The following is a 20,434-nucleotide window of genomic DNA, read 5'->3' as shown; positions in this document are numbered from 1 at the left end:
TTTTTTTTTTTTTTTTTCTGAGACAGGGTTTTACTCCCGTCACCCAGGCTGGAGTGCAGTGGTGCGTTCTGGCTACTGCAAGCTCTGCCTCCCTGGCTCAAGTGATTCTCCTGCCTCAGCCTCCTGAGTAGCTGGGATTACAGGCACCCACCACCACACCTGGCTAATTTTTTGTGTTTTTAGTAGAGATGGGGTTTCACCATGTTGGCCGGGTTGATCTCGAACTCCTGAACTCAGGTGATCCACCCGCCTTGGCCTCCCAAAGTGCTGGGATTACAGGCGTGAGCCACCGTGCCCTGCCTCATCCATTGAATTCTTTCACTGTAAAATTTGCTTGTGTGTTAAACATTTGTTTCTGTTGAATTTCTCATTCAAATCATTCTTTTCCTAATTTTGTTGAATGTTTATTTGTACTCTCTTGTATCTCACTGAGTCTCCTTAAGATTTTAATTCTGAATTATTTTTCCAGCATTTCGTGTATCATTGTAGTCTCTTACTGGAGAATTACTGGTTTTCTTGGGAGGTGTCATGTTTCTTTGCTTTTCCATGTTTGATGTATTTCTACATTTATTTCTACACATCTGGTGGGAAAGTCACCTTTTCCAATTTTATGGAGTATGTTTTGTAAAGAGTTATTCATATGAATGGGTCTTGGGGTATGGGTTCAGTGGGATGCATTGGCCTTGGTTCTGGATGAATGCAGTAGTGTAGTCTCCATGTACTTTCTTCAGTTGTAATCCACTTTAGTGATGTTTGCAAGTGCCTCAGTGGCCTACACTGAGGGGGTTTGTGACAACAGTGGCACAACTGGCCGGGCTTGGTGGCTCATGCCTGTAATCCCAGCACTTTTTTTCTTTCTTTTTTTTTTTTGAGACAGAGTCTTGCTCTGTTACCCAGGCTGGAGTGCAGTGGCATGCTCTCAGCTCACTGCAAGCTCTGCCTCCTGGGTTCAAGTGATTCTCTTGCCTCAGCCTGCTGAGTAGATGGGATTACAGGCATGTGCCACGATGCCTGGCTCATTTTTGTATTTTTCGTAGAGATGGGGTTTTATCATGTTGGTCAGGCTGGTCTTGAACTCCTAACCTCAAGCAATCCACCCGCCTTGGCCTCCCAAAGTGTTGGCATTACAGGCGTGAGCCACCACACCTGGCCAATCCCAGTACTTTTGGAGGCCAAGGCAGGTGGATTACTTGAGGCCTGTTTCTCAGGCCCAGGACGTGGGTACAGGGCTGCCTGGACAGTTCAAGGGGCTCTTTTTCAGTCCTGGGACATGGTCACATGGCTTATTGACAGCCCTAGGTATGTATCTGCCAGTGGCAGCCCAGGAGGCTGCTTCTGAGGCCCAGCATGCGGGTGGAAAGCTGCTCTGCTGGCCTGAGGGTGTCTTTACTGGGGGTGGTCTTCAAGGTTCTTTCTCAGGTTTGGGATATGGGTGCCAGCTGGCTCAGAACATGCCCACCAAGGGCAGACCACAGGGCTGTTTGCAGGCCCAGTATGCAGGCCTGTGGCTGCTCAGCTGACCTGGGGTCGTGACTCCCAGGCGCTGCCTCTGGGGCTGCTTCTTAAGCAATGGATGCAGCGCAAGGCTGCTCAAGAAGCCTAGGTACATGCCTGCCAGGGCAGCCTCTGAAACTGTTTCTCAGACCCTGAATGCTGGCCCAGGGCCACTGGGTAGGCCCCGGGCCTGTCTGCAAGGGGTTGGTGCTAGGGGGCTGTTTCTCAGTTCCTGAGCACAGGTCTGTAACTGCTCCACCAGCCTGGAGGCCTGTCAGCTGGTAGGAAGCTCAGGGGCCTGTTCCCACCCTCTAGAGATGGCACAGCAGTTCGGCCAACTCAGCGGTGGGTTCGGTCTCTCAGGGCTGCCAGACTGTTCCTCTGGCTGGAAGTGCAGTGGCAGGGGCTGGTTTTCCTGCTGTGCGGGACCAGAATCACAGCCGATCCTGGGCCCAGGCTCCACATAGCTGGGGTTGTGGTGTTCAACCACCCCTGTGGCCTTGGTGGAATGAGGATGGAGCCCCAGTGGCTGGGGGGCAGGAGAGGTGCAGTGGCTACTGGCCCAGAGGAGGGTGTGCTCCAGAGATGGCTCTGGTCTTTATTTATTTATTTATTTTTGAGACAGAGTCTCGCTCTTTTGCCCAGGCTGGAGTGCAGTGGCACAATCCCGGCTCACTGCAAGCTCTGCTTCCCGGGTTCATGCCATCTCCTGCCTCAGCCTCCCAAGTAGCTGGGACTACAGGTGCCCGCCACCATGCCCGGCTAATTTTTTGTATTTTTTTAGTGGAGACGGGGTTTCACTGTGTTAGTCAGGATGGTCTCAATCTCCTAACCTCGTGATCCACCCGCCTCAGCCTCCCAGAGTGCTGGGATTACAGGTGTGAGCCACTGTGCCCGGCCCTAGCTCTGGTCTTAAGATGGTGCCGTGCTGCAACAGCTTGGCTCAAAGGGGTGGGTGGAGAAGGCACACCTTGTGCTCCTAACCCAGGGCAAGGCAGCTGCGTGAATTGCCAGCAGCCTCCAAACTGGGCTCAGAGCTCGTGGGAACTGTGGAATCCTCCTGTGTTAAGGACTGTAGGTGTTTGTGGGGGCTGGTGGGTTTCTTCTGCTTACCCTTACCCAACGATGGGAAGTCCTTCTTAACTCCAGACCAGCCTGATCTGAGAAGGAAAGATGGGGCTGCGGAGGCTGTGAGCCTCCACGCTGCCCTCCTGGGCCTCCAGTCACCAGCACTGTCACACTCCCCCACTGCACTCCAGCACTCGCCCTTCATCTCCAGTCACATCTTTTTTTTTTTTTGAGACAGAGTCTTGCTCTGTCACCCAGGCTCTAGTGCAATGGCACAATCTTGGCTCACTGCAAGCTCGGCCTCCCGGGTTCATGCCATTTTCCTGCCTCAGCCTCCCCAGCAGCTGGGACTACAGGTGCCCGCTACCACACCCAGCTAATTTTTTTGTATTTTAAATAGACACGAGGTTTCACCGTGTTAGCCAGGATGGTCTCGATCTGACCTCGTGACCCGCCCACCTCGGCCTCCCAGAGTGTTGGGATTACAGGTGTGAGCCACCGGCCGCGGCCTCCAATCAGATCTTAACTGTTGATTCGTTGCTTTGGTCCTATCTTGCTGTTGGGGGAGGTGCACCAGGTGTCTCTAGGTAGCCGCCTTGCCGGCATCACTCCCTCTAGCATTTTATTTTATTTTATTTATTATTTTTTTCGAGACCAAGTCTCACTCTGTTCGCCAGGCTGGAGTGCAGTGGCATGATCTCACCGCAACCTCTGCCTCCTGAGCTCAAGTGATTTCTCGTGCCTCAGCTTCCCCAGTAGCTGGGACTACAGGCGTGAGCCACCATGCCCAGCTAATTTTTGTATTTTTAGTAGAGATGGGGTTTCACCATGTTGACCAAGCTGGTCTCGAACTCTTGATTTCAGGTGATCCACCTGCCTTTTAAAGTGCTGGGATTACAGGCGTGAGCCACCATGCCCAACCCTTCTGGCATTTCTTAATGCAGTGCAGCGTTAGTCCTTGAGGACCATGAACCGTGGCTGATAAGAATTTCTTTATGAGCAGTTCAGACTCGATCATAAATTTCAAGAAAATGATGCAATTTAATATATTCAAAGTTTTATCCTATAATCCCAGCACTTTCGGAGGCTGAGGCAGACAGATCTCAAGGTCAGGAGATCGAGACCATCCTGGTCAACATGGTAAAACCCTGTCTCTACTAAAAATACAAAAATTAACTGGGCATGGTGGTGCATGCCTATAATTCCCTGCTACTCAGGAGGCTGAGGCAAGAGAATCGCTTGAACCAGGGCATCGGAGAGTGCGGTGAGCCAAGATCGCACCACTGCACTCCAGTCTGGTGACAGAGTGAGACTCCGTCTCAAAAAAAAAAAAAAAAAAAGTTTTATCAACTGACTAAAAAGACTTGAAAGGGCCGGGCACGGTGGCTCACGCCTGTAATCCCAGCACTTTAGGAGGCCGAGACGGGCAGATCACGAGGTCAGGAGATCGAGACCATCCTGTGGCTAACATGGTGAAACCCCTTCTCTACGAAAAATACAAAAATTAGCCGGGCGTGATGGTGGGCGCCTGTGGCCCCAGCTACTCGGGAGGCTGAGGCAGGAGAATGGCATGAACCTGGGAGGCAGAGCTTGCAGTGAGTGGAGATCGCGCCACTGCACTCCAGCTTGGGCAACACAGCGAGACTCCGTCTCAAAAAAAAAAAAGACTTGGAAGATAAAGATGTGACCTTATTTATACATCTCAATCATCTCAATGTTATATTAATTATATTACTGTATCTACTTGAAATAAGTAGATGCAACACTTATTTTCACTTTGTGGAGTATTTCCTTCTTATGTAATGAGCTTACCAGGGCCGCTGTCAAAAGTGTTTTTTCCAGTGAGACTGTGACTCTTACCAGTGTTAGCGTAGTGTTATGCAGGATCGTAGGAACTTTCAAGTGTTCTGATTAGGATCTTACTCTGTTCAGAAAAAAAAATTAGCTTATATGTTGTAATTGTATGAACTTTGCAGTTGTTTAACAGAGAATATAAAAATGTTGAGTTTTGCTACACTGTAAAGGTAAGGAAACAGGGATAGACCCTCCTAGAGGCAAGGGAAATTTTTTTTTTTTTTTTTGAAGACAGCTGTCACTTTGGACTGCAGTGGCTTGATCTCGGCTCATTGCAACCTTCACCTCCCAGTGCTCAAGCAATTCTCGTGCTTCAGCCTCCCAAGTAGCTGGGACCACAGGCACATGCCACTGCACTCAGCTAATTTTTTCGTAAAGCTGGGGTTTCACCATGTTGCCCAGGCTGGTCTCAAACTCCTGAGCGTAAGTGATCCACCCACCTCAGCTTCCTAAAGTGCTAGGATTACAGGCATAAGCCACCACACCCAGACATGATATTATTTAATATTTCTTGGGCCAGGCACGGTGGCTTACACCTGTTATCCCAGCACTTTGGGAGACCAAGGTCGGCGGATCACTTGAGGTCAGGAGTTTGAGACCAGCCTGACCAACATGGTGAAACCCTATCTCAACTAAAAAAAAAAAAAAAAAAAGCAAAATTAGCTGGGCATGATGGTACATGCCTGTAATCCCAGCTTCTTGGGAAGCTGAGGCAGGAGAATTGCTTGAGCTCGGGAGGCGGAGGTTGCAGTGAGCCAGGGTCACACCATTGCGCTCCAGCCTGGGCAACAAGAGCGAAACTCTGTCTCGAAATATATATATATATGTATTTTTTGTTACTTAATGTTAATATTAAACAGAACATAGTTCACCTTACGTATTTCTTTATGTTTTAGATGCAGAAAGAAAAAGTTTATACACTCTCTTTCTGGAATCTGTACAGTCCCGTCTTCGACATGGAGAAGATTCCACTCCACAGGTTCTTACTGAGCAACAGGCAACCAAGGAGAACCTAATGAAGATGCAGTCCATTGCTGAAAGGCATCTTGAACTGGATGATGTTCATGATCCCCTGCTTGCCATTAACTTTGCAAGGTGATCCACAGCCGCAGGGTTATCAGGAATTGAAATGGCATAATTTGTGCAATGTTTGCTAACTGTTTATTTCTGGCAGGTAGGGCTTTCCGGGCCTAAAAACAAAAACGCTTGTAGGCTATCCTTTCTTTTTTTTGTTTGTTTTTGTTTTTGTTTTCGTTTGAGATGGAGCCTCACTCTATCACCCAGGCTGGAGTGTAGTGGCGTGATCTTGGCTCACTGCAACCTTCGCCTCCCAGGTTAAGCAATTCTCCTACCTCGGCCTCCCAAGTACCTGGGACTACAGGCATGTGCCACCACGCCCAGCTAATTTTTGTATTTTTAGTAGAGACAGGGTTTTGCCATGTTGGCCATCTCAAACTCCTGACCTCAGGTGATCTGCCCACCTCGGCCTCCCAAATTGCTGGGATTACAGGTGTGAGCCACTGCGCCCTGCCTATCCTTTATAACAAGCAGAATGCAAGATGTTGTGCCTCCCTGTTTGAGGTGTATAGTTTGGATTCCATGTCGTTTGTGGAAGTCTGCAGACTTGGCCCTGCCACCATGTGGTACCACTTTTGTCTGTGCCCTCGGGCCCCTGGAAGTGTCATCATTTACCCAGAATATGCTGAAACTCTGGGCCATGAGTGGGCCCTCGACACCCATTGAGTCAGGGTCCCCATTGGCGTATAGTATGTCCTGGGCTTAAGCTGCTTTTCAGCACTTAATCCATTAGAGTAAGTCATTAATACCCACACAGTTCCGGGTTGTCTGATGGCCAGCATTTGCTGTGTCCAGCCCTCATCACTAGGAAGACCAGCTCTAGTACCTGAGCCTAAGGCAGTGGCAACTTCAAGAGACTGGTTCACTCAAAGGATATTTTTGGGAGAAAGATTTTTCTCTTTCTGTAGTAGTTGGTAACTTCAAGACTAAAGGTAAAAATGGGACTTTAGGGTTTTAAGAGAATTCTGTTGACAGCAGCTCATAAAAAGAAGACACATTTTTATCTTGAAGGATGTATTTGGAGCAGAGTGACTTTCACGAGAAGTTTGCTGGTGGTGATGTATGTGTGGATAGATCATCGGAATCTGTGACATGCCAGACTTTTGAGTTAACGCTGAGATCCTGCCTCTATCCTCATATTGACAAGCAGTATCTAGATTGCTGTGGAAATCTCATGCAAACTCTAAAAAAAGATTACAGGTAAAAGAGTAATTTAATTTTGGAAGTAGTAGATAGTTGATTGTACTTGAACAGTTGAGATTATTTTAAAATCTATTTCAATTCAATTTTTATTAGAGTAGGAAATGGATATGCAGTAAACAATTTTTTAAGAGAAATCAATTGACTATCAATATTTTCTTAACTATGTTGTGAAACTTAATTCTGTATTTCTGAGAATCTTTCCCAAAACAAATACAGAAAAAGCTTGTACAAAAATTACAAAGTTTGTTATCAGAATGAAAAAGACTAAATTACTTAGTGATAGATGACTAGTTCTTGAAACTATGGTGTATCCATAAATATGGCATATACATACCCACGTATGAACTTCGTAAAGTTCATAAAAATTATGGCAATTTAAAAGCAGGATATATAATATGGTAGGAACTAGGTTTTCTTAACGCGTAGAAAAGACAGGAAAGAAACATTCCAAAAATTAAATATTAATGATGGGAATGATGGGATTTGGATTTTTTTTGTTAACATTTTTGTGACTGCCCAATTTTCTATCATTTAGTTATAGAAGATAACCTTTGTGATGATGAAAACCTGTGCTGTTTTTATTACTGGAATAGGTTTAAGAGGTGTTAGTATTTCTAATTTTAGTAAATGTAGAATGTAAACTTGTTTCACTAAAAACAGGGTACAAAACCTGGTGTTGATCCAGAATCCTGCCTTACGAACACCAGAGATCTTTGTGTCACTCATTTTCTCTCCATGCAGGTTGGTAGAATACTTGCAAGCCATGAGAAATTTTTTCTTAATGGAAGGAGGAGATACCATGTATGACTTCTACACATCCATTTTTGATAAAATAAGAGAAAAGGAAACATGGCAGAATGTGTCTTTTCTTAATGTCCAACTCCAAGAAGCAGTAGGACAGCGTTATCCTGAGGATAGTTCACGGTAAATTATGGAAGCCACCTTTATTTAAATTAGTATAACATGAACTATGTGCCAATAAGTCGTCTATGAATTACACAGATTATTTTATTCTCATACTATTCCTATGAGTTTTACTAATATTATTTTACTTATTAGAAAATGGAGGCCAGGCACGGTGGCTCATACCTGTAATCCCAGCACTTTGGGAGGCAGAGGCGCTGGATCACCTGAGGTCAGGAGTTCGAGACCAGCCTGGCCAACATGGTGAAACTCCATCTCTACTAAAAATACCAAAAGCATGGTGGCAGGCACCTGGAATCCTGGCTACTTGGGAGGCTAAAAGCAGGAGAATCTCTTGAACCTGGGAGGCAGAGGTTGCAGTGAGCCAAGATCACACCACTGCACTCCAGCCTGGGCGTCAAGAACGAGACTCCATTTTAAAAAAAAGAAAATTGAGGCAGAGGCTAGCTAAGTGAGTCTGCCGCTAAACAAGAAAAGATGCTGAGATGCCACCATATGGCCGGGTGCAGTGGCTCATGCCAGTAATCCTAGCACTTTGGGAGGCCAAGTTGGGAGGATTGCTTGAGCTCAGGAGTTTGCAACCAGTCTGGGCAACATAGTGGGACCTCGTCCCTACAAAAAAAAGTTGCCACCATCCAGCCTGTCAGGGTCTGGTGGCCTCCTTCACATGGCTGGAGCCAGTGCTTCCTCTCTCTCAGCTCCCACACGTGAGGTTTATCAGTCCCGCCTCCTAGAGAATGCCCCTGACCTCGCAGAACTGGCTCAGACCTCCCCAATGGCCTGTCTCTCTCAGCCTCACTCCCTTCCACCAAAACAGACTCGACGCTCACCAGAGTGACCTCAGACCACCAGCAGTGACTTCCACCACTCATGCGTGTGCTCGCCGTGGGTGCCTCCTAACAAATGGACTAAGCTTTGTCTCGGAAGGGAGAAAGCTATTAACTGTCTGGCTCCGTTTTCCCAGCCTCATGTGTTGCACCATACACACCACGTTCTCTCTCCTATCTCACTTTGCATTTCAGGGACCTCAGAATATTTCTGGTGTCTGCACGTGCTGTCCTCTCGCCTCCCTGTGACATACTCTCCAATTCTTGGGCCAGCAGAGGTCTGCTCACTCCTACATCTTCATGTGCTGCGCTGGGCTGGGAGTCCCTGGAGGGAAGAGAGAGTGGCTTTCTATTGCCTGCTCAGTGCAGCAGCTAACTTAGTATCGAATTTGGTAGATATCTACTGAGCGCTGAGTGAATGCATGCATACCAGGCCATTAAGAGCTAAAAATTCTTTTTTTTTGAGACGGAGTCTTGCTTTGTCGCCCAGGCTGGAGTGCACTGGTGCGATCTCGGCTCACTGCAAGCTTCGCCTCCAGGGTTCAGGCCATTCTCCTGCCTCAGCCTCTTGAGTAGCTGGGACTACTGGCTCCCGCCACCATGCCCGGCTAATTTTTTTTACTTTTACTAGAGATGGGGTTTCACTGTGTTAGCTAGGATGGTCTCGATCCGACCTCGTGATCCGCCTGCCTCGGCCTCACAAAGTGCTGGGATTACAGGTGTGAGCCACCGCGCCCGGCCGAAAGCTAAAAATTCTGACTAGTGCCTGTGTCACAATCAGCCAGTTCATAATCACACTGCCCTTTGACAGCTCTGGTGTGGAAGTTCACTCCCCACTTTAAACCTTCTTCATATGCATGCAGGCATCCCCTCTTAGTGCCTCTGTGACTGTGGAAGAGGACGTTTCTCAGGAACCACTGATGGGACTATTTTGAGGATTAAATGAGCTAAGGACACATAATAGTGCCTGGCACTTGGACATTTTCATGTCCATGTTAGATGCTTGCTTTCCCATATGAGTCACGTTCAAACCTGTCTCGAACTCGTGGATGAAGCACTGCACAACACCTCTGGTGTAGAAGCAGACCCCGTCCCATCTTGATGGGGCTCTCAAAGCAATACTCTCACCGCATGTTCAGCTCCCTCGAGCTGTTCTGCTCGCCCTCCCCTGCCCACCCCCAACCTCAGCAGAGACTTCATCTTCCCAGCCATTGCCTGAGGTTTACTGTCTTCCTCAGCTTCATCTTTTTTCTAATTACTACCATTGTTGTGTCTCTTCTACAACTAAACTCATTATGTAAAAGCTGTCCCCCTCTCTTATTTCTAAATCCAAGTTTCAGCTCTGGAATATATGTTAGAAAAGATACACTTGTTGAAATGTTTGCATTTCTTTTATGAAATGCAGTATCTTTTGGGGAATATTGTGTAAATACTAATTATTTTAAAAGGATTTTTGTGTGACATAGTGCTTTCACAAACTAAAACTGAAATTTCTTTCTTTAGTTTATCTATATCTTTTGAAAATGTTGACACAGCTAAGAAGAAACTGCCTGTTCATATCTTAGACGGTCTGACCCTCAGCTACAAGGTATATGCTTATATTATTTGTATGAACAGTGTTTTCTACTGAAATTAAAACATGCAAGTAATTGGTTATTTCTGTTCTAATTGTGTTTTTGTTTCATAGGTCCCATGGCCCGTGGACATTGTTATAAGTTTGGAATGTCAAAAAATTTATAATCAAGTGTTTCTTCTCTTACTGCAAATAAAGTGGGCAAAATATAGTCTGGATGTTTTACTTTTTGGTGGTAAGATTTGTTTTCAGCAGATAAATTGTAATTTAATTTAATTTTAGCCCTTAATAAAAGAGGTTGGTGGGGAAGGAAAGCATACGGAGATCTGGAAAAAAGAAAAAAAAGAGGTTGGTGGTTGTCGTTCTTTTTTTATGTGTATAGAAATGCCAAAATGGTGCGTATTCCAGCAGTGGGTTTACGGATGTCAAATACCTGAAAGAAAGATCAGGAAGTTGTATGTACAGTTGATCTGAAATGCAACAACTTGGTTAGGAAAAGTGATACAGGGAACTTTCCCCACTGCACCTTCCAGAGGCACTGAGGTTCGGTTCCTGCCACCCCTGCCATTGCTTTCTGTGGTACCAGGGCCACATCCCTCCAAGTTTCTGCCAAAAACAGGCATCATGGCGTAGTGGGGCTTGAGTTGATGCTCTTTCTGTCCACTGTGCTCTTCCCATCTTTTATAGAACTGGTTAGTACTGCGGAAAAACCACGACTTCAAGAAGGCCTTGTACGTGAACAAGACACAGTTGCTCAGTTCGGACCACAAAAAGAACCAGTAAGACAGCAGATTCATCGCATGTTCCTCTTAAGAGTGAAGCTCATGCATTTCGTGAACAGCTTGCACAACTACATCATGACCAGGGTTTGTGCCTCTCCCATCTGCTTCAGTGCTATCGCCTTATCTATACAGTTGTTCATAGAGAATTACTTATAATGTGTTTATAAATACAAAATGCCTACAGACTGAAAACGGGACATGTAGCAAATTTGATCATAAAATAACATGGCAGTGGGAGGAATGTTTTTGTAATTATACCGGAATGTGTGTATCCAGAGGCCACTGGTCCCTCCTGTCCAGCAGCCCTGGGGACAGGCACAGCCACAGCTCCTCTTCTGGAATTGCCTTCAGAACGTGCCGCGTAGTCCTTTAGTGTTCAATAGTGATGACAGCTGTCCCTAGAAAATGGCTCCAATGTTTAGTAACAGCCAAAATCCACTGTGGTGTTTGGGAGGAAGATGCAGCCAAGTGATAGACTTTTTTCTTAAAAAACAAGAGGTAACTCACTACAAAGTAAATGAAACGGTTTTTCTGGTACATCTCATAGCCAGTTCTAGAGGAAGTTTGAAAGAAGGGTTCAGAAATTGGAACAAGAGCAGTGTTATTAGATGACAGTATGCATTTGGGGTTTGAATTATTGTTTAGACCTGTTTATACCTGGTCTGTGAGTTCTGAAAAGAGCAGTGTTATTGAGGACAGTGTGCATTTGGCATTTGAATTGCTGTTTAGACCTGTTTATACCTGGTCTGTGAGTTCTGAAACCCACCTTGCTTGGGTGAAGTGAGCCACTGAAGCCTGTGTTTTGGACGGGAAGGCTATGGCAGAGGGGCTCCATGTTTCCCCTGACTGCATTACTGACCTTCGCAAGGTTGGCCTTTATTAAGCCCCTAATTGTTAAGAGTAAATGATAAGAGTTTAAGTTTTTTCTTAGTTTGTTTTTTATTTGAAGTATGCTTATACTCATTTTAGAGAAAGATCAGTGTATGAGAAAAGGAACTTAAGAAACAAATTCACTGTAATTTGTATAAAAGTAACACATTTGCTTGATTTTTTTTTTTTAATCAATGTGTCTTATATACAGTTCAATGTACTTGCCCCTTCCTGCCAGGGAATCTGTTAGTCCAGACTTTGGCGTTCATTCATTCACTGTGCAAGTGGGTGTCCTACAGGACTGACCCCCGCCTCCTCTTTGGATCAGCACGCCAGCATATCCAGCCAGCCTTTAAAGAATGGTACCTGACGAAACTTTCTAGATGTGATTATTGAAGGAGGAATTTGAGAGAAGTAGAAGAGCTTAGTAAAGAAGATTTGTGTGCAGCACACAAGTCCTCAAGGCTGCTGATTAAGCTTTTTGTCTTTCTCTTCCAAGATTCTCCACAGTACAGGGCTGGAGTTTCAACATCAAGTCGAGGAAGCCAAGGATTTAGATCAGTTGATTAAAATTCACTATAGGTATCTGTCAACCATCCATGACCGGTGTCTGCTGAGAGAAAAGGTACATGAGATGTCTCTTGCAGATGTGGCCCCTGCTGGGCGAGTGGCGCTGTCTGCCTGCTTTGGAATTTTATGATGATGAAGCTTCTGTCCTGTAGAATATTCTTTAAGGAAGAACCAGATCAAATGAGGTTACAAACAAATGCCCCAGGCCAGCCACAGTGGCTCACGCCTATAATCCCAGCACTTTGGGAAACTGAGGCGGGCAGATCTTATGAAGCCAAGAGTTCAAGACCAGCCTGGACAACATAGGAAGACTCTGTCTTTACAAAAAATTAAAAAGATTAGCAGACACAGTGGTGTACACCTGGAGGCCCAGCTACTTCCGAGGCTGAGGTGGGAGCATTGTTTGAGGCCAGTAGTTCGAAGCTGCAATGAACTGTGATCACACCACTGCACTCTGCACTCCAGCTTGGGTAACAGAGCAAGACCTTGTCTCAAAAAAAAAAACAAGGAGGAGTGCCCTATTCATAGAAGTTGTATCTAAGAGCAACATGAGAACCGTGTTTGATAGTCAGCACTCACTCTGCGTTACTCTTGGATTCAGTTGGAAAATCATGTCTGCAGTTAATAGTATGTCCACTTCATGTGAATAGACGGAATCCCGTCGTGTTAAAACCATTGGAATTCTTTATCCTAGTTTCATTGGTGAATTTAAGTGGCCATCCCAGGAAAAGGTCTTAACAGTTTGTTCTGCTGGTTTGGCTCTACTGCTAATACCGCCTGTATGTTCCATTCAGTGAATGCATGTGCCTGTTCCCAAGTGGGCATGGTTCAGAGCCTAGTACCCTTCCATATACATAGAAGGCAGTCACAGTAGTGAGGAGCTTTTTCTGTGATTCATTTAAAATAGGTAAAAGTGCTGGTATCAGTGTCCAAACCTAGTTACAGTTTGTGTTCTGTGACTTTGGTCTCCAGGTCAGCTTTGTGAAAGAAGCTATCATGAAGGTGTTGAACTTGGCCCTCATGTTTGCAGACGGTTGGCAGGCAGGCCTGGGCACTTGGCGGTAAGTATGTGACTTCTGAAGCATCTGTGCTCTAACCATTTCAGCTTCAGCTTCCCTTTTTTTTAGAGACAGCGTCTTCCCAGCCTCTCAGGAGGCTGAGAGACGAGGATTGCTTGACCCCAGGAGTTCAAGACCAGCCTGGGCAACATAGCAAGACCCAGAGTTTTAAAAAAAAAAAAAAAAAAAAGTGCAAGTCTTTTGTGAGAAGTAAAACATTTTTAAAAATCTGAGGTCTTCTAACTGAACAGGCAAACATTTTTAGATTACACTCATGTTGTGTAGGTTTTGTTAATTTTTATCATGGACACCTTCAAACAGAAGTGGCAAGGACAGTTGTGAACGCTGTGCTGGCACCTGCTTCAGCTGTACCAGTGAGGACAGCTCTGTCATGTCTGTGCCCATCTCCCCAGTCACACTTGCTGAATTATTTTAAACCGAATTCTGAACATCATGCTAGACGGTTCTCCAAAGTTGTATTTTGGATGAGCTCTGAAAGATACTGTATTTTGAGTGTTCGTTATTCACACACATCACATAGGCAAGTGCACTGAATCAAGGGACAGTGGACGCGGGAGCAGTTCCCTCCAGCACTGCCGTCCTCTACTGTGAACTCCAGTGTACAGCTCAATATTTTGTTACCTGTCCTGTTTGTGAAGTCAGTGCCACAGTACTTCTGCTATTACTACCATGAAAGAAAAGCACATGTTTGGTTGACTGGGTTGTTATAATAGCCTGTACTTACTCCATGTTAGTAAGTAGGTAAGAGTTCATTTGAGTGCTAATGTAATTGGAAATCTCCTCTTGGCTGTACTCTGAATCTAGAAACTAAGATAGTAGATGAAGCCATCCTTGCAGGGATGGAAATAGAAGTCTTACTTGCTTTATATTGCTGACTCAAATGGTGTTGTGGCTGTGTTTTGAAAGGAATCTTTATCTTTAAAGTATACACTTATACTTATGAAATATTCATGACTGCAGTGACTCTGATGTCTCCGGTTTATTTCCGAATACTGTGGTGGAGCTGTGGAGGTGTAAGCTTGGCACGTGGGTGCCACCTGCCATGGCTGGGCAGTGGGCCATGGAAGCCCCTTATGAAGTTCTCTCTTACATGTGTTTGATATTTCTCTTAAAAAAAAAAAAAAAAAGAAAGGCCGGGCGCAGTGGCGGCTCACGCCTGTAATCCCAGCACTGTGGGAGGCCAAGATGGGTAGATTTCCTGAGGTCAGGAGTTCGAGACCAGCCTGACCAACATGGAAAAACCCCATCTCTCCTAAAAATACAAAATTGGCCAGGCGCAGTGGTGCATGCCTGTAATCCCAGCTACTCGGGAGGCTGAGGCAAGAGAATTGCTTAAACCAAGGAGGCGGAGGTTGTGGTGTGGTGAGCCGAGATCACTACATTGCACTCCAGCCTGGGCAACAAGAGCGAAACTGTGTCTCAAAAAAAAAAAAAAAAAAGGCAGCCGGGACGGGCTCCGTGACTCACAACTGTAATCCCAGCACTTTGGGAGGCCAAGGAGGGCAGATCAACTGAGGTCAGGAGTTCGAGACCAGACTGACCAACATGGCGAAACCCCGTCTCTACTAAAAATACACAAATTAGTCAGGCGTGATAGTGGGCATCTGTAATCCCAGCTACTCAGGAGGCTAAGGCAGGAGAATTGCTTGAACCCAGGAGGTGGATCGTGCCAGTGCACTCCAGCATGGGCAACAGAGCAAGACTCCGTCTCAAAAAAAAAAAAAGGCTTTTTAAAAATAATTTCAAATTTTAAGGTTTATATCCTTAATGTATTCTTTATTTCAAAGAGAACGTATGCTTGTAAATAATAAAAACAGAACTGTTTAAAGGAAAAGGGAGTGTCTTTGGTCCTCCTAGTTCCAGAACTAGATACTATCTGGAAACAGCACAGCACAGCTTTATATCCTAATGAACCTTCCTTTGAAACACTTTGACATTTTTTATTTTAAAGTAGGGTAGGACGCTATGTGTTTTATTTTATAATCTTTAGATTTAGGATTTTAAATCATTAAACCAAAACACATTTGAAATTACTCCACAGATATCTTGAAGCCTACATATAAACCCCCAATGCACTCACTTAATTGAAATTTACTTTTATTCCTAGAATGGAATCTATAGAGAAAATGGAGTCTGATTTTAAAAACTGCCATATGTTTCTTGTAACCATTTTAAACAAAGCCGTCTGTAGAGGATCCTTTCCCCATTGTGAGTATATCATGTTAAAATGTTTCTACCTCTGTATTTTCTTGTAACTAAGAGTATGTGTCATTATTTTGTTACTGATCCCATGAAGAATTAGAATTTCTCACCATTTCAAAACTGAAAAGTCCCTTAGCAGTTGTCCCATGCTTTGAATTGCTTTTTAAGCATTACAGTGAGGGTGAGTGCATATCGAATATTTGTAAGCCTGAGGATCTTACTTTCTGTTATGCCATTTATTACAACAAATTTCTAAAACTATTAAAGTTGATGGCAGAATAGATTTCTGTCACACTCCACTATCGTGTAGTTTTTGTAACTTTCTTTTCAAAAGCTAGACTTCTTAAAAATTTTTTTAGGAATTTAAAGCTCCTGGCCTGGTGCAGTGGCTCACGCCTGTAATCCCAGCACTTTGGGAGGCCAGCTGAATCACTTGAGGTCAGGAGTTGGGAGAACAGCCTGGCCAACATGGCAAAACCCTGTCTCTACTAAAAATACAAAAATTAGCTGGACGTGGTGGCACATGCCTGAAATCCCAGCTACACAGCAGGCTGAGGCAGGAGAATTGCTTGAACCCTGGAGGTGGAGGTTGCAGTGAGCCAAGATTATACCATTGCACTCCAGCCTGGGTGACAGAATGGGACTCTGTCTCGAAAAAAAAAATTTTTTTTTTTTTTCAACATTTAAACCTGTTGTTTTAACCTTATTTTTTTTCTTCCCATAGTGGAATCTCTAGCGCTGTCACTCATGGCTGGCATGGAACAGAGTTAAATGTCTTCAGTGTGAGAAATAGCTCCAACTTCATCATCATACATGTACATTTCCACCATGTGCAGCTGAAAAGTGAGAATCTTTTAATTTTGGTTTATTTGTAAAACTTGTCCACTGTCGACCGGGCACAGTCACTCACGCCTCTAATCCCAGCACTATGGGAGGCCAAGGCAGGCGAATCACTTGAGCCCAGGAGTTTGAGGCCAGCCTGGGTAACATGGTGAAACCCTGTGTCTACCAAAAATACAAAATGTATCCAGACGTGGTGTGTGCCTCTCTAGCTACTCAGGAGGCCTAGATGGGAGGATTACTTGAGCCCAGGAGGTCAAGACTGCAGTGAGCCATGATTGCACTACTGCAATGCAACCTGGGTGACAGAGTGAGATCCTGACTCAAAAAGAACCACTTGTCTGCAGTCCAGACAGATGGATTGTAGGTGGGTTTTCTGGAGATTAGTAGATACTGTATAGAGTTGTGTACATAAAATTGTGTCAGTGCAAAGTGTATACAGGCTGTTTACTCTATATTTCCTACTGTAAGATACAGATTTATGGTACTGATATCTTTAAATATAAATTATATCATATTTTGAAAATGTAATTCTGATATTCAAAATAAAGGACTTAAAATTATTTTATTATCCTTTTGCTGCTGTCCTTCAGTCACAGAAGCTTTCTATATAGAGTTTTACATGTTGTCTTCCCTAAAAGTTGTCTTAGATTTAGCTTTCCTACAAATATTTATATTTTGTCTGGGTGTAGTCTCTCAAGCCTATAATCCCAGCACTTTGAAAGGCTGAGGTGAGACGACTACTTGAGGCCAGGAGTTCAAGACCTGCCTAGGCAACATATGAGACCCCATCTCTACAAAAAAAACTTAAAAATTAGCCAAGGGCCGGGCGTGGTGGCTATGCCTGTAATCCCAGCACTTTGGGAGGCTGAGGCGGACGGATCATCTGAGGTCAGGAGTTCAAGACCAGCCTGGCCAACATGGTGAAACCCAATCTCTACTAAAAATACAAAAAATTTAGCTGGGCGTGGTGGCACACATCTGTAATCCCAGCTACTTAGGAGGCTGAGGCAGGAGAATCACTTGAACCCAGGAGGCAGAGGTTGCAGTGAGCCTAGATTGCACCACTGCACTCCATCCTGGGTGACAGAGCAAGACTCCAAAAAAAAAAAAAAAATTAGCCAAGCATGGTGGCATGTGCCTGTGTTTCCAGCTACTTGGGAGGCTAAGGTGGGAGGACCCCTTGAGACCAGGAGGTCGAGGCTGCAGTTCCTGTGGTCCCAGCTACTTGGGAGGCTGAGGTGGGAGGATCGCTTGAGACCAGGAAATCGAGGCTGCAGTGAGCCATGATTGCATCACTGCACTCCAGCCGGGATAACAGAGCAAGACCTTGTCTCCAACAAAAAAAAGAAAGAAATGTTTATATGTTTTATGTGCCTGAGAAGTTCCACGTGGAAAATAGCTACAACCAATAGCGATAAATGTAAAAGGCCAACTTCACTTAGGGCGAACTGTTGGTACATATTATTGTTTGGTATTTCTTTGTTTTTTGAAATGGAGTCTCACTCTGTTACCTCGGCTGGAGTGCAGTGGCACGATCTTGGCTCACTGCAACCTCTGCCTCCTGGATTCAAGTGATTCTCCTGCCTCAGCCTCCCGAGTAACCGGGATCTCAGGCATGCACCACCACGCCCAGCTGATTTTTGTATTTTTAGTAGAGACAGGGTTTCTTTCGCCTTGTTGGCCAGACTGGTCTCGAACTCCTGGCCTCAGATGATCCACCCACCTCAGCCTCCCAAAGTGCTGGGATTACAGGCGTGAGCCACTGCACCTGGCAATATTTCTGAGCAATTTTTATGAGCTAACCAGTTATATTTTGAATAAAATTATGCTTGCTATTCAATTTTTCCATATTTTCTTTTTATACTTTTTGCATGTGTATTAGGCTCCTCCAGATAAATGGAACAAATAGGATATAGATAGAGATATAGAAAGAGATTTCTCGTGAAGTAGTGGCTTATGCAGTCCTGGAGGCTGAGAAGTCCCATGGTCTGCCGTCTGCAAGCTGGAGGCCTGGGACAGCCAGTGGCATAGTTCTCGGTCAAACCTGAAGATCTAAGAACCAGGAGAGCCAGTGGTGTCCTGGGTCTGAGTTCAAGGGCTGGAGAACCAGAGAGTGCCAGTGTTGGAGGGGAGGAGAAGATGGATATCCCAACTCAAGCAGAGAGCAAATTTGCCCTTCCTGTCTCTGCCTTTTGGTTCTATTCAGGCCCTCAGCAGATTGATCATGCTCGTCCTCACTGATGAAGGTGATCTTTGCTCATTCTGCCAATTGAAACACTAACCTCTTCCAGAAACACTCACAGACACAGCCCCAAGTAATGTTTTCCCAGCCATCTCAGCATCCCTTGGCCCAGTCAGGTGACACATAAAGTCAGCAACCATCACAGCATGTCTCTTAACACTTATGACTCAGTACGATACTTACCATTTCTTTCTTTCTGAAAAATAACCACTGAATTCCAAATAGCCCTAGCAGCAGAGAACCAGGGCACCCTTGCCCTTAGACACAATCTCTTGTGGCATCAGCATTTCCTGCACGTGGAAGGCAAAATCTGGAGTTCAGCCCATTCACATCCTGGGTTTTGCTCAGAAGTCTCAGGAGAAATTCACTGGGGAGGCCTTCAAATGAACAGCTGCTTCCAAGACTCAGGAAAATACCATGGTATAGCCCAACAGCTGTAAGATACATGAAGTCACTTGTGACCTGGTCCTGTAAGTCCAAATCCTATGGGAATTGATGGAGCATCTATTCCTGTAAGACTGTCGTCATGAGGGAGTCAACTTTTAAATAATGGGCCAGGCGTGGTGGCTCACGCCTGAAATCCCAGCACTTTGGGAGGCCGAGATGGGTGGATCACCTGAAGTCAGGAGTTCGAGACCAGCCTGGCCAACATGGCAAAACCCTGTCTCTACTAAAAATACAAAAATTAGCCAGGCATGGTGGCGTACACCTGTAATCCCAGCTACTTGGGGCTAAGCCAGGAGAATCTCCTGAACCCAGGAGGCAGAGGTTACAGTGAGCCGAGATTGTGCTGCTGCACTCCAGCCTGGGCAACAGTGAGACTGTGTCTCAAAAAAAAAAACTTAAAAAATGATAGTGTGGCTCTTCTGGTAAAGCTTTTTATACTTAACAAAAATCATCACATCAAACTACCAAAACACATTCCTTCATAAACAGGATTATCGGGGTTTTCTAAACCTGGGATAGAAAAGTTTACTGGATGTTGAGGAAAGGAAATATTTTCATTTAAAAAAATTAGTATTTGTAATTTGTTGTTACCTTAACTAAGATTTCATTCTGTACCTGTATTTGCACTTTTCTTGAGACTTAGAGCTCTCAAGTGAAGATTAGCAAGTTTAAACTGGGGAAGAACAGACTACACACTGGCACCGATACTGAGATGGAATGAGATGTGGAGCAGGGCCCTGCAGACAGCACAGAGCGATGGGCCGGAGCTGAGAGTGTCTGCAATGCAGGGGAGCAGAACTGGCCGTCAGGTGGTCCTGTGTAGGACCGAGATGGCCAGGCCTGTCTACCCCTCATTCTGTCACTGGCTGAAGGTCCCTGGGAAGAGTGTGTGTCTGCAGCGGAGGGGCTGAGGGGTTGGCAGTCCCACGTGGAGGGCTCTGGACGTCACATCATGTCAGCTACCTTCATCAAGTGCCACTTGAGTTTTCTGAGTGAAAAGACATCTTTACAGTGAATCTGACCGAGAGCTGTCACTCGTGTGTCTGGAGAAGCTGGCGCTGTGCGGCACATTGCCCTATCGTATGTGTAAAATGGATTGGGTCTCACTCCATTTTTCTTATGGCTCTATTTGACCTTCTAAAGACCTTTTTTTAAAATTGTAAGTGGTTTTCCAGACAGGCATGTAAGAAGCCTGTACGTTGTGATTCCCATCTTCCCAAGAAGAAAAACAAAAATTAACATGACATTGGAAATACCTATTTTCTAGGAATGCATTTGGTACAATATATACAATTCCTTTATGAAGAAAACCACAAAGCATTACTCAGAGATTAAAGACCAAAATAGGCTCACATCTGTAATCCTAGCACTTTGGGAGG

The 20,434-nt window shown here is 45.1% G+C and overlaps 1 protein-coding gene across 1 annotated transcript in view; it reads left to right on the top strand.

Moving 5' to 3' along the window:
• Positions 1 to 16,924, top strand: part of TUBGCP5 (tubulin, gamma complex associated protein 5) — a 43,792-nt gene extending 26,868 nt beyond the window's left edge. Inside the window, exons 14-23 of the mRNA XM_011981495.1 lie at positions 5,313 to 5,511; positions 6,505 to 6,693; positions 7,438 to 7,620; positions 9,951 to 10,035; positions 10,135 to 10,255; positions 10,708 to 10,886; positions 12,172 to 12,297; positions 13,215 to 13,303; positions 15,429 to 15,529; positions 16,248 to 16,924. Of these exons, the coding sequence (XP_011836885.1) occupies positions 5,313 to 5,511; positions 6,505 to 6,693; positions 7,438 to 7,620; positions 9,951 to 10,035; positions 10,135 to 10,255; positions 10,708 to 10,886; positions 12,172 to 12,297; positions 13,215 to 13,303; positions 15,429 to 15,529; positions 16,248 to 16,294 (1,319 nt within the window). The 3' untranslated portion in view covers positions 16,295 to 16,924. The remainder of the gene's footprint in view (positions 1 to 5,312; positions 5,512 to 6,504; positions 6,694 to 7,437; positions 7,621 to 9,950; positions 10,036 to 10,134; positions 10,256 to 10,707; positions 10,887 to 12,171; positions 12,298 to 13,214; positions 13,304 to 15,428; positions 15,530 to 16,247) is intronic.
• Positions 16,925 to 20,434: the final 3,510 nt, after the last annotated feature.

This window comes from Mandrillus leucophaeus, unplaced genomic scaffold (assembly GCF_000951045.1).
Source record: "Mandrillus leucophaeus isolate KB7577 unplaced genomic scaffold, Mleu.le_1.0 Scaffold227, whole genome shotgun sequence".
NCBI lineage: Eukaryota > Metazoa > Chordata > Mammalia > Primates > Cercopithecidae > Mandrillus > Mandrillus leucophaeus.
This window is presented reverse-complemented; position numbering and strand designations above follow the sequence as displayed.